General features: G+C 42.2%; 1 protein-coding gene across 10 annotated transcripts in view; it reads right to left on the reverse strand.

The window, feature by feature from the left end:
- Positions 1-1,391: 1,391 nt before the first annotated feature.
- The window catches only part of LOC124069122 (receptor-type tyrosine-protein phosphatase S-like), a 64,397-nt gene continuing 51,526 nt past the window's right edge, over positions 1,392-14,262 (reverse strand). For 7 of the 10 annotated variants that reach the window (XM_046407912.1, XM_046407910.1, XM_046407908.1 and 4 more), the window contains 16 exons: positions 13,823-14,041; positions 12,978-13,135; positions 12,247-12,261; positions 11,903-12,015; positions 10,149-10,246; positions 9,761-9,884; positions 9,128-9,303; positions 8,840-8,959; positions 8,043-8,197; positions 6,723-7,008; positions 6,301-6,479; positions 5,796-5,922; positions 5,573-5,698; positions 4,742-4,896; positions 4,444-4,579; positions 1,392-4,101 (listed from right to left, as the gene is read on the reverse strand). In XM_046407912.1, the coding sequence (XP_046263868.1) occupies positions 4,033-4,101; positions 4,444-4,579; positions 4,742-4,896; positions 5,573-5,698; positions 5,796-5,922; positions 6,301-6,479; positions 6,723-7,008; positions 8,043-8,197; positions 8,840-8,959; positions 9,128-9,303; positions 9,761-9,884; positions 10,149-10,246; positions 11,903-12,015; positions 12,247-12,261; positions 12,978-13,135; positions 13,823-14,041 (2,256 nt within the window). In that variant the 3' untranslated portion in view covers positions 1,392-4,032. The remainder of the gene's footprint in view (positions 4,102-4,443; positions 4,580-4,741; positions 4,897-5,572; positions 5,699-5,795; positions 5,923-6,300; positions 6,480-6,722; positions 7,009-8,042; positions 8,198-8,839; positions 8,960-9,127; positions 9,304-9,760; positions 9,885-10,148; positions 10,247-11,902; positions 12,016-12,246; positions 12,262-12,977; positions 13,136-13,822; positions 14,042-14,262) is intronic. The other 3 variants (XM_046407914.1, XM_046407913.1, XM_046407907.1) reach the window with 1 other exon arrangement.

A 14,262-nucleotide genomic window follows, 5' to 3' on the forward strand; every position in this document is an offset into this window, starting at 1 on the left:
TACATGACTTCAGAATCATTTTTACAATAGTTTTATAATTTCTTTTCTTGCTCTCCTTCGTCACAGTTATAAACACTTGAAGTTTATGAACACTTGAAGACACCTATGTTGTGCTATTTAGCCCTTTGGTAGTGTAGTTTGGTGAAGGAAATATTGGAAATTAGAGTGGTTTGTCAGATAAAAGATGTGAATTCTAACACTGGTACATATAACTTGTTCAGAAAACAAGATAAAATAATCAAATAGCCCTGCAGAATATCAGTTAGTTTTCCAGGGTTGAATTCTGCGTTGATGGGTATGGATGAATTTAACTTCACATCATGCACACACTGCGGCTTCCACTAACACCACCATATAAATATCATCTATCGTGCTCAGCAGGTGTTTGTTTGGAGCAAAGGCAGCTCAGGGAGGTACTGACTTCCGTGACTTGTCTTGAATTGTCTGGCACACACTGTCACCATTAGATAAGGAGATTAGAGAGCTACCTGCATTAAAAACTAATGCTTCCTTATACAGTTAAGTGGGATTGATTACATAATGAATAGCTGTCTAACAACAGTTGAAGGTGTAAAGTTACTGGGCCTGTCTCAACACATCTCAAGAAGGAAATACTACCAATAACCATATATGAATTGTTCCAGGATGGACAGAACAATGCATTCCTCACATCCACATTTTCATTTTCTTTTTTTACGACTTGAAAATCTTATATACAAAAGAGTGGTTGGCTTTTTGAGAGATTTTAAGGACATACTATAGTAGGTTAAAGGATTAGCCAATCAAACCCAGTCTTCATGTATTCATATCAACAAGACAGATCACAAAACAATGAGGATGTTACTCTGTGTGACTTTTATACAGGCAAACGTCTCTTCTGTATCTTGCATGTAATACTGAAAAGCCAAACACGTGCAGAGGTGAGCTGGTCAGGTGTATGTCTATGAGTTTCGTTATTAGTGAATTTACAGCTGATTATATCTGAGGTATCAGATATCAGAGTCCTATGTTCCCCAGATGTTTAAGACAAATTAAATACATATTACAACTGTTCAGTACTTCACAGCTCTAGGTTTAAGTTATGGGTTACCTGACCTGAACACAATACGAGGGTGAAAATGAAAGTCTTTCCAGGCTCATAGGATTAATCATATTACTGCAGTGCTAGAACTACAGTTACAGCAGACCTGAATACAGTTTAGATTTGCTGTGCAAAACCAAAATTAAACCATTATTAGGTGTAATTCTGCGCACAGCATGTTGAGTAAAAACTGGGTGAAGTGATGGGAATGCATTTCAGTTTAGATTCACTTTGGTCCCACCTAGTGGACGACGAGGGTATTAAAAAACCAACAAACACAGGAATCAAGCAAACACAGGAATCAAACAGCTTGTTGTGCTGTATATCCAATCATCCTGCTTTTAATACAAAGTCAAGATACAATATCTACATCCATGGTTTGAAAGGAAAGAACAGGTACATATGTGAGGGGGGTGGCATCACCAGAGCTGGCCCTCAACACATTTCATATTATGCTTTGTGTGTGTGCCTTTTATATTTCTCTTGACACAATAACCATTAGAAATCCAAGGAATAACATATTTTATATATGTCACACACTGTCAAGACTTCTGGACCATACATAGATTTCATATCAGAATAATTTCAGGTTTAAACAACAACCTTTGTGTGTGTGTGTGTGTGTGTGTGTGTGTGTAGCTGGGCAATTCTTCACCCAGTCTCTGTCAGAAATACGCCTGCTACTATGTGCTTTCCAGCAAACTAAATACCAACAGCTTGTCTGAGGTTTTCAACCACAAGTCTGCTCTATATATCTAATTCCACTGATGCCCTTGAACCTATCACGATGGGATGGACCATACCTCTGTTGCTATGATCACACCACAGCTGTTTGTAGGGAGGTCAAGTGAGGGAGCGAATCAAAAGGGCATCACTGTAAACTTAAACTAGGTCTGCCTCTAACGTACATCTCTAGCTAACTAGTCGGACATCAGTAATCAGTATCAAATAGCACCCTGCACAGAGGGCATAGTTTATAATAATAAAGCAAATAAAAAAGCACCAAAACTGACCATTAAAAATAAAATAAAATAAAACAAACAGTGACAATATCATACTTTAACATTGGCTCGCCAAAGAAACAAGTAAACAACATCTTATTGGTTATAGTTGCTAGATATCCCAAATAAATAAATGAAAAACATACGTAAAAAGTAACAAAATAGAATAATAAATATCTTAAAAAAATCATATGAAATAATTATGACAAAGTGAACAATAACAATAAGGCTTTTTTTTTTTGCGACGATAAGAACTACATCACATCCAATCCCACGTTATATCTTGTGCTCAGACGTATGTTAACTGTACTGTATAGGACTCCAATGTTAGACTGTATGTACAAAATCAGTGAAATTGCCCCAGATGTCTGACACACTAGAACGTCGCTGTGCTCCTCAATCACCAAGCGGGACCAAATATGATTATATGTCAAATCAAGAAAAGATATATATTGATATCAATGGCTTGTGCAGTTGTACTGGAGAGGACAGTGGAGGAAAAGTCATTTGGTTAAGATGGGATGTTCTATACACTGTGATTCAGCAGAGAGAATTTTGATGGCGTTCATGTGGAAGCGGGTCAGTTGGGTGAGGAGAGAGGACTGTTTTTATTTTGTATTTGGGATATTCTTCATTATCTTTCAGTAGTCTTAAATAGTAAAATATCAGAGTGATTTAACTGCAAAACGGTGCAATTCAAGTAGGTAAGCTTCAGAGGAGGAAGATGATCAAGAAACAACTTTCATCTTCAGTGTAAGATACTGTCTGACAATAAAAGTATAGCACACAACGCGTGAACATTAAGCAGCATGTTGAAACACAAGAAATAAGTCAGCGTAAGGCAAAGACATACAGTAAAAACACATAAAGATCATGTCTGCCGAAATGGGCCGAGAACTGCCTTGAATTCAAGAAAGACGAGCATTGAAGCTCATTTCTTTCATCAGCATCCCTTTCAATAAGCCACTGCTGAACTGACACAATGGGGCTGACATCAAGAGGAGCTGAGCTGGAGGATGAACAAGGACTACAGCAAATAGCAAGCAAGTTTTGTTGTTTGAAGAATGCACTGGAAAACAAATCTCAGTCCGGTGGAGGACATGATGGGCTCTAATTACTGTTTGGAGGCCTGCTGTTTGGTGACTGGGGAGTGTGAACTGATCCTTAGCAGGCGTGTTAAGATGGGTCTTGAGTCTGACTCTATGTTATTCTGACTCTCTTTGTAGGCCACAGTTCATGTTCACGTTTCATGGTTTCTCTTGGCACTGTGCGTTGGGTAAATGAAAATCCACATGCGTCTCCAACAGCCCTCAAGTCCACACTGTAGACTCGTGCGGATTCATAACCGAGTCGTGTGCTTTAAACTATAATCAGAACTATCTGTGGTAGCAGTAGACACCTTTGAAACAGACTCACGGACACATAGAAATGTTCACCTTTGCACTTTGTAACCCCTTAGTACATCAAACCAATAGATACAAAGTTGAGGATAAAAAGCCCATTTAGGGTGCAGCAAATATCCAGGCTCTTTGTGTTTTTGTTGTTTTTTTCTCTTTTTGTTTTTTTTATACACATATATTATCATAATTCCTGTTCAGAAGCTGTTTGTATTTCACTGGTTCATATTGGAGATAGCTGACCACGACACATATGTATTATACGTCCTTCACACTGGAACACTGAGGTAAGTATATGGATTACACATGGACAGTCTCCACACCCACCAGCTCCTCAGGGAGACTCCTGATGAGTGTGGCTGCTGTTAGACAAAGATTTCTTGTTGCTGCTTTTTGTTGTTGGTTGCTTTTTGTCCTTGTTGGTGTGGAATTCATCTTTGAGCCTTGCTCCTGGAAAACAGGTTCAATGTTCACGCTATTTCAGGCCGTCTTTCTCACTTGTTAGTTTTGTTTGTGGACCTTGATGCAGAAAGATGGTTGGTTGTCTCTTCACTTACGTTGCATAGTGGTCAAAGCTACCCAGGTACTCAAGAGCAGCCTGGTAGCAGAACTGGTACTCATCCTGGGTGAGAAACAGAGGATGCAGATGAAAATCAATAAAATTATGTCATTGTTATAAACGGGAAGAGACCTATGGGTCAACAACTACACAGTATGATAATGTTTGTTTGTTTGATGTTTTCTGTTCTGTCACTATTCAAGCCATTTGTGAAAACACAGGGACTTTTAAAGACATGCCTTCCTCAAGGAAATAAAACAGTTATATCCATAATGAGACATGGATATTTCATTTAAAACTACAGCTTTGAGCAGTATCAATAATATGCTGTACCAGAGTTCTCCTTATGTGTGCCTCCGCCCTGCTTAATGAATCTGAGAGTCCCACATGCAGTTCAGTGTTTACCTCAGTCTGCACCATGGCTGGTCTCTGTGTGCGCAGCATTTTGACAGTTTGGAAGATGTCCACTGCCCCTTCGTAACGCATCCTCTCCAGGACAATACTCAGAGTGATGAAGACACCTGTCCGCCCCACACCAGCACTACACACACACACACACAAACATTTAACCATAGTTTCCAATGTGCCAGAGCTCGGACAACAACGTGCTACATTCAGATCAACATGCTGAATATTAATTAATTATATGTACTTTAAATTAACAGTTTCATCATGAGCTACAAACATGGACTCTACCGCTTACCTGCAGTGAACGCTGATTGGTCCATCCTGGCCAAACTGCTCCTTGGTTTTATGCACTTGGCCAATGAAATCAATGAAGCCCTCCCCTGATTTGGGCACTCCTTGTTCTGGCCAATCAGTGAACTGGAACTGACGCACTGTCCGTGATTGGCCATCCTGACGGAGTGAGGAAATTATAGGACATATCAAGATGTTTATCCCTGAAAGGTGTAGTTATTGTTAATGTCAGGTGATTATTTCAAAGGGACTATTTAAAGGGTTTCTTCTTGCTGTATCGACTGAGGAGTGAGACTCTGCCAGGCAACATCTCTTTTCTCTCCAATGATTACTGTTATCTGACCCTGTATCAGTGGCTGTGGTTAACTTCATGCTGTATGTCAGTGTGTCTGCTATTGTCAGCCACTCAGTCGGCAATTACATCTTTTCTCTTCTGCACAGCCTTCCTGACTCCCCTTTAATGGAGATCAATAGAGTATCTGTCAATGTGGCGTCAGCGCAGGACACACTTGACTGGAGTTATCTATGACTGGCACATATGTGCACGAGTAGATGTGCACACATAGACACATGCATTTGCTATCAAGGTAAGCTGGAGACAGGACGGTTGGATGAGTAATTTAGGTTTGCATGTCGATAAATGCGAACACTCACATACAAAACACACACTAACCACCACACACTACAGGTCGATAGGACATGCTTTGCACTGCTGCCTTCTGACAGCTCTGATGGATCAGGACGAGAGCAGAATAGTCAGAAAGTGTGCTGTTACACTGAATACAACATAGAATATGAGGACAAGTCTTTAAACACACAGACACCATGTACCCACCCTGGCATCTGTAACTTTGAACTCCCGCAGGATGTACTGAGGCATGTTGTACTCAGCCATGGGGTCCACCACAAAGTACTGGTACCTGGCTGAGCGCTCAGCGGGCCAGTATTGGTGACACTTCTCCTGAGAGAATAGAATAAAGAAAATAAAACATTGATGACACTGTATACAGACCTGAAATTTACTGTACTGCTTTGTGTGTGTGTGTGTTTGTCCCTACCCGTCCCATTTCTCTCAATTTGGTGAGCATGACCACTATAGTTGAGTTGTGCTCCCACAGCATCCTCCAGAAGTCCTCTGTAGTCTCAGCCAGGGGACCCTGGGTGGCGATGTAGCCTCTCTGCTGCCTATATGTGCACGCACACAAACACACACACATTACGAAAGCACCTCCTCCTTGTTTTGTTCTTCCGTCATGCATCAGACTGAAAAGGGGGTCAGGCTTCAGGCAAGAAGAGTAACAATCAAAACATGTGTGTACAACCACTCTTAATGTCTGAATCATCAGAAGCGCTTTGGCATCCATCCCCTTCACCGGGGGACCGAAGCGAGTGCCGTGCAGCGAGACAAACAGCGGAAAACATGTATACTGTAACGACAGATCTGACAGGATGTGACAGGTGAGAGAGCCGTGGTGAAAACCTATCCAATCCAGTCACTCATCAAGCCATCATAAGAGGATGAGAGGGTCAGGTCACATTAGTGTTCTCAGGATGAATACATACCTGTATCCATCTATGTAACTGGCGTTGATGTAGTCTGAGCCCTCCAGGCCTCTGATTGGCTGGAGGCAGACGCGGGTGGTTTCATAGGGCATGATGTTGACCAGTCGGTTCTTGAATTTGTTGCACGGCAGGTTGGCTGTGACAAACCGCGACGTGTGAGCTTTGGTATTGGCCAGTCGCTGGAAAGAGAGAACAAAACAAGTTCAGAGTTTATTATGTAGTTAACGAAAACTGATTTTGTAAGCAAAGGTGCAGGGTTATTTAGGTTTGTTTGCCTCGGTAGCAAAATAAATCTGAGGGGTTGTCAGACGAGGTCAGAAATGAAGTACACATGGCATTGTTTCAAGGAGCCACAAACTGAAAACTTTTTGGAACCACTTTGTGAGCCAGTCAGCACACTTGTCCCTTGCTTTCTCCTCTACCTTGAACTCCAGCTCCATGCCAGTGACGTGCTCCCCGCTCTCCACCTTGGACAGCTTCTGCATGTAGGAGTACAGACTCCTGGCGGCCACCTCAGTGTTCCCGCAGGCCACAGCCTCCAGCAGGGCCTCGTGGATGAAGCTGTACTGGTCCTCCGTCTGCACCATGTAGTTCCTCTGCGAGCGCATGAGGGTCACATGACCGTAGATGTCCACAGTGCGCTCGTGTCGAATGCGCTCCAGCATGGCATCAATGACGATAAAACAACCAGTGCGACCAACACCAGCACTAACACAAGGAGAGGAAGAAGTGGGGTCATTTAACTATTTAACCATTTAATTACTTTTGACATTTGATTCCAAGAAACAGTTCAACATTTTGGGGGATGAATTTATTTGCTTACTTCCCAAGAGTTGGATGACAAGACTGATATCACTGTGCTACAGCTCATTAAACTTGTTTAAAGTTTATGGTTATCCCGAGGCTATGTGTATAGGAGTAAGGGCCAATGATATTTTGAGCTTGTGAAATGATGTTCATAAATAATTTCACAGTCTGCAGTTGCATATCACCTTTTGTGTGCATGTGAAAAAAAATATATTTGCGAATTAAATACATATCTGAATGTGTGAAATGTAAAAAATAAATAAATAAATCTCAGCTATGGAAATCTTTTGTGTGAAAGCATGTAAAGTAAGTATGTTTAATGAAAACTGACAGAGAGACAGACACACAATTCCCTCTCTGTGCACATGCAACACTGAGGTTACAACCTATAAAAATTACAGGGACAAAATTTGACCCTGTTTTTACATCTGAGCCGACAAGCCAATCAACACGTTGCACGCTGACAATCCAGTCGGCATCTGTCACTTTCCAACCTACTTTAGATGACATAGTTTCACATGCACATAAATAGTGATGTTACAGCTGTGAATTTATTTGAGAACATCACTTCACAAACTCAAGATATTAATGACTTGTAATGACTAATGACGCGGAGACTTCATGCTGTCTTGTCATCACTGTGAGGTTTGCTGGCAACCACTGTCACATATCTACTCTAAAACCACAACCTTTTGTTTCTGCACACTACACTGATGAGACATAATGTGCAATTTGTGTGTGATTTTGTGAGCTTTAAAGGTGCTGGTAGACTTATTTTATCACTGCTGGACAAAGCTATCCTAGCTGTTTCCTGCCTTTATACGAAAAAAACTCACCTCACAGAACCTTCATGTTTAAGAAAACTGACCTAATTCTTTTATTACCCAAAGTGTCAAACATTCCTTTTAAGGCAAACTAGGGTGTATGTACTGTACCTGCAGTGAGCAATGATAGGTCCGGCATCCGGAGGGTTGCAGGCTTTGACTCTGCGGAGGAAGTTGAGGAAGGGGGTGGGGTACTCGGGCACACCGTGATCTGGCCAGGCTGTGAACTGGAACTGACGCACCTCTCTCCGTTCACTGCTGCCACTCTAATATGACAAGACAGGAGACTGTTGTCCGTGCACGTGCATGTCAAAGCTTTATCCCCACTGCACTCTCAGGAATATCTACATTCATTATGACTCCATCCTAATTCTTACCTACTGTCATACAAGCCATAATGCACTTTCTTCACACAGAACAATTGCTTACTAGTGTTGCTGGATATTTCATGGCCATGATTATCTACTGCAGGACAGATCTCCTAACTTGACGTTTCACAACACATCAACAAAAATTTAGAAAAGTGCTGCTACACTTGGAAGCTACAGTTGGCCTAGTTTCTGTGATGGTAAGTAGGCCACAGAGACGCACTAGTCTGGCCGTCTTAGATTAGTCCTGTGCTATAAGAAAGCACTCTGCCTCCGACAGTGATCAAATCTCAGCACCTGACACACAAAGCCTGGCCTGGTTTGAACACTCCATGAATCCCAGACTAATCTTTCTTTCTCTGTGTGCACTGCTCATTCAACAACAGGGGAAACTCACGATAACTCTAGCTGCTCGTTCTTAACTGTAAACTTGACCAATAAAAACAGGCTTTGGGGCATGTGACAGTAATTAAAAGAGGAAAAGGCAGAGTGGTGAATGAAAGGGAGGATTGGGGGGAAAAGTAGAGCAAAATAATTTACCTTATGCAGAGAAAGGGTACGGACACAGAAAGTGGCCAGCTCCATGGTGTCCAGCAGCGTGACCTGGATCATGCCGTATGTCTCCGTACCGCGACTTGGCCAGTACTGGTCACACTTTATCTACATGAATAAAGAAAAAGCATCATCATCAGTATTTCTAGGTTTCAGATTTCAGTTTCATTAAGTTTGTTCACCAAACAGCTGTGAGAACTAGACTGCAGGCTAAACTAAGACAACAACACTGTAGACAATGAAAATCTTGGGTCAGTGGGTGGATTGGTTTTCTACCCGTGACTTCTCTTCCAGCCGTGTCATCATGACGATAGAGGCGGCCCGCTGTTCCCACACCATCCTCCAAAAGTCCCCAAATGTCTCCGCCAGAGGCCCCTGAGTAGCAATGTAGGCATTCTGCTTCCTGTAGCCATCAATGTAGTTGGCATTGATGTAGTCACTTCCCAGGATACCTGCAAGCGAGACACTTGTGAGACTCTTGCTAAACTGCAATCTGCATAAGCGACATAATAAATTAACCTCCATGTATGACATCAAACAGCCTAACGAGCTGTGTTGTTTCTGGCAGCCGCAGCTTCCAACAGACGGCTGCAGGATGACTAGCGGACGACAGCAAACAAACAAGACTCTGTCGGTGTAAATTCATGAGCTCCAGATCAAATTCATTCTCCCCCTTCTTGCTCTGGAGGAGTGCTGGCTGCACTTGAATGCACCCGTGCTATTTGTCAGTCTCATGCCACTGCACACAGCCAGTCTTGAGCACTGTTTGCAATTTCAGATTTCATCCATCATGCAGCCCTCCCCCACCCTTTCTGTTCAACCTCCTGAACGCAAATCTGCTCAGCCTCTCCTATTACAAATCTCTTAACATTTTCCTTAGTTTACTCTTGTCCTCCAGCTAATCCTCACCTTCTATGGGGGCCAGGATGACCCTGGTGTGGTCGTATGCAATGACATTAGCATAGCGGTTTTTGGGCTTGTTGACCTCCAGGTTTGAATGCTCCCAGGTGAACTGCTGACTGGGGTCGATAGACTGGGAAGAAATATCAAATACGGACACATTAACAGTGTGCGGAGACATATTTAGTGGTGCATTTGAGGATAATGGAAAGAGAGTGCTCCATAATGTAGACAAGTAACAGCAATAAATTACAGTGCTGAATAAATCATGAACATATAGCGTGAGAGATACAAATGTTAAATAAGATTTTATGAAGCGAAGGACTAACAGGCTTAACATCTAGAACAATAAAGATGTCATCAATTTACTCATATAGAATTATAAAGCATTTCTCACCTCGTATTCTTGGGAGAGTCTCAGGTTGTCATTAGCTTTCAGCAGCTCGATGTGCTCAGCCAGCTCACTGATGGGGATCGGAGGATGGCTCATCATTCCTACAACAAGTGGGGGGGGGTCAGAGGTGAGGCAAGACTTCAGCTGAATGACCTAAATTACTGCAGGTCAGCATCACTCATATGCAAAGATAATTATACAATCAACAAACATCACATGTCATTAAGAAACACACTGAAGCAGAAAATCAATTTTGATCCATGTGCGAGGACAAAGTGAGGCGAGTCTTGTTTGTTTGTAAATTGTTTTTCTTTGATAAATTGCTTTCTCTGTGATCAGAGGAGCAACGACTCAGAGAAAACAAACATAGACAGAACACTAATTAGGAGGGTTGCACTCGCGCACACACACAAACACACACACACACACACACACAGGAAGGGAAGCAACCTATGTCTCCTACAGCCGCTTCTTCTCACAGCTGGAGCAAGAGAATCAAAAGCAATCCATTGTCCGTTCACAATGCTTACAATAAACGGCACCCATTTAATGCCAACATCAGAATGCAAAGTGCAGTTCTCGATGTTTCTTGAATTATAATGCGTGTTGATGCACTGTGGAGAGCGTTTAAATCATTCTGCTGAAAAACAGGTGGTTCAAAAAAAGGTTATTTTCTTCTTCAGCCTTGCACCGCTGCACCCACAGGTAATCACGACAAAACACTCCTGTCACGACCAAAAGGACCTCGGATAGCATCAGCCTGTTTTGTTGGAAACAAATTTCATCTTTTGCTGAGCATCTCAAAAGCACAAATCTCGAGGGGGCGGGGGGTGGAAGTGGGTGAGGTGGGAGCTTCAAGGCTGCAGCCACATGAGAGTGAAAAACATAGAAGAGCTGAGGTGTTCTATTCTATGGGATTTACTTTGCTTCCCAGGAACATGTTCAAAAAAAGGTTTCAGGCTTTCATCCATGGATTTAATAAAATATAGCATCGTTTGACTTTATATATCCTGGCTGGTAAAGACTAAACCGTTTTCCCCAGTGACACATCTCGCCAACTTTTCCACATGAACCCTGTGCAGCTTCTATAAACTGCAACCATGAAAATACAGTGGGAACAGTAATTAAATTCCTCCAGGCCTTGTGTGTTTTTTGGATGCAGTTAATTTAATGGGAGAAATGAAAGCAAAGCATCATCATTCTGGCACCAAAGCAGCTGTGTTGTTAGATCTCACTTGGTGGGGGGTGAGGAGCATCAGTAACCATGTAGTTAGTTCACAGTGGGGTATTTAGTTAGTTACACTGACGAGGGTGGAGCAGATTCCTTTATACATGACCACAGTTATGCCACAGCTCACTACTTGGTGTATAACTCTGACTGTTAGACCGACTCAGAAACATTTGAGAGCAATAAGATTTCTTTTTTGTCATTTCTGTCTGTTCTGATGTGCTATCTGCAGCCTGGCATGTGGAATGTGGGCGAGCGGAGATGATCAGATTTTGTCACACGGTTGTGACTCAGCCATGACTAAGCACTGACTGCTACCTGGGCAGCGGCCATTTTGATCTGAAGCTGCCAGGTACATGCTGGTTGTGATGTGGAGGAGTGCTTTCACAATCTTGTCTGCATAATCTCACCAAAGTTATAATTAGTTGCATGAATATTTCATTATCAAGTGATGAGCAATCGGAAGTATATTTTATTATGCAAATAAAACGTGTGTGTTTGGGTGCCTGTGTGGGTACATGCTTCATACCGGGAGTCTGGAAGTTGATGCGTCTCATCTCCACGGGGTCCGTTGGGTGATGGGCCATCATCTCAGCATTGCTCAAAAGGCTCTTGGTTCCAGGTTCAGAGTCCTTGCGCTTGCTGCTCAAACACCAGTGAGTCAAAAATGCAATTAGCACATGCAAATAACCAGAGAGAGAAAACAAGACTCAGAGCTGACACATCATTAGCATAGCTACTTGAATCAAGTAAATAGTGTATTAACAGATATGCTGCTTTACAGCTTTGTACATGTTTTCTATATAGCATCTGGTGTTGTGTAATTGCTTTAAGTTTAAATGAACAAAGTGCTTGACATTGGTTTAATCTTACCTGTCAGGTTTGCTGCTTCCAGTGAAACAAGAGCAAGGAAGGAATAATTAGAGGAAGAAAAGGAAGGAAACAGACAGATTGTTAGAGAGAGAAATCAATATTTTGCATTAGTATTCAAAAGCTTGATGGTTTGCAGCAGATAACACAGGACTACAGCAGGGTCAAACTGTTTCATAGCTGTCTGAAGGGAGAACAAACTTCTAAATTGGAACAAATTTGATGAATATCAGACTGAAAGTTGAACATTTGTGGGAGGATAGCTGGAGATTAAACGATCTCAGTACGGGAAATATCAGCAGGAGCTGCTGGCAGAATGCAGCACGAACGAAAGAAACTTAATCTATCTCGAAAGCATGGGGCTGAAAATATTTTTGTTAATGTTAAGAAATCCCAAAAGAGAAAAACTGACAATTAATTAATTGCACAGTATTGTCTTTGCAGCCAAAGCCTGATGTAACTTATCCCTGTCCTCTCCAAAGCTCCATTACTTTCGAAAACACTACAGTTTACTTAGGGACTATCCAACATACGTCATCCTGCTGCCATAAATACTAACTACAACATTAATCCATCACAAAAAATAGTCTCCAACAAATGAAACAGTGAGAAACATTTGCTAAAAACTACAGTGCCAAGATCTTTTTTCCTGAAGTCATAATCACAACTGGCCAACTATTTTTTTGTTTCATGGTTAAGGATTTTGCGTTATAGAGTTTATCCGTCGCACTCACTTTTTGTAAAGGAGGATAGCGATGACGATGCAGATGATGAAGACCACGGCCAGGACTGGTCCAACCACCCAGATCAGACCATCACCTGCATCGAGGGGCTGGGGGTCTGAATCTGGGGCTATCACGGGGTCTGTGTAGGGGCTGGCCACATACATTTTCTGCAGGTAAACATGCAGGCACATGTTCAGGAAACCCATGCTAGACAGTAGAAGTTCTTATGGTTAGTCACTTTTAGCCTCAACAAAATGTAACCCTCTAAGGTATTATTTATTGCAACGCTGTTGCACTGGGTTGCCTGAGATTGAATTTTAACCAAGCCACACATGACTGATTTCATATGTAAATGTGAAATGTGAAATTATATTTGAGCAGTCAAAGTATTTGATGCAACATGTACAGAATGTGCATTATATGTTTTTATAATCACGATAAACTTAATAAAGTGCTTTTTTATTAGTTCTGACTGACTTTGAAAGCACATCCCCTGGGCTTAAAGTGTTCCTAATAAAAAAAAAATCTAATAAACAATAAAACATATTCTAATTCAAGTTGTATATTTAAGTCTGTTCCAGTTCTAGTGCACATATGCAGGCAGTGCACAAGGCAATATCTCTTCCACTGCCCCAGTAGGTACACTCAGTCTTTATTAGCAGTGGTGATGGAAGCACGTTATTGCTTCTTGCTTACAACACTTTGACTGACGTATATTCTATTGTTTTAGCAACGAGGCCATATTGATTACAATGTAAAGTGACAGCCTGCGGGAGTGAAACACAGGCAGCAGGGAGCGAGGAAGTGGTTATAAACACAAAGAGAAAAGAGATGTGACACGTTGGCTTTTGTACCCCAGTTGTGGAGTTGAGCTCCGCCAGGATGAAGAAGACGTACTCCTGCCCTGGGTCTAGAGCTCGGTTCTCAAAGCCTCCGTAGTCCAGCTGGTCCCCCAGGGTGAAGAAGGCCGGTAGGGTGGCAGGTGTGAAACGGGCTGTGATGTAAGCTCGGCGCAGGTCCACCTGCTTCTGCTGCCGAGAATCCCTCTGCCTTTGACTGATGTCTTTTAACAGCTGGGAGATGGAGAGAGAACAGAGAGAGGGAAGACACAGACAAAAAAAAAGAGCCGTTCCAATATCTGTGACTAATGTTTAAACACTGATATTAAATTATAAAGGGTAAGCATTGCCAGGAGTTCTCAGCAATGGCATGATGTGTGTGTGTGCGTGTGTGTGTTTTCATAGGTCCTTTCCTCCTTCCAGGCACAGACATCAGTGGGTGCTGTCATTGTTGT

Source organism: Scatophagus argus, chromosome 13, assembly GCF_020382885.2.
Source record: "Scatophagus argus isolate fScaArg1 chromosome 13, fScaArg1.pri, whole genome shotgun sequence".
Lineage (NCBI taxonomy): Eukaryota > Metazoa > Chordata > Actinopteri > Scatophagidae > Scatophagus > Scatophagus argus.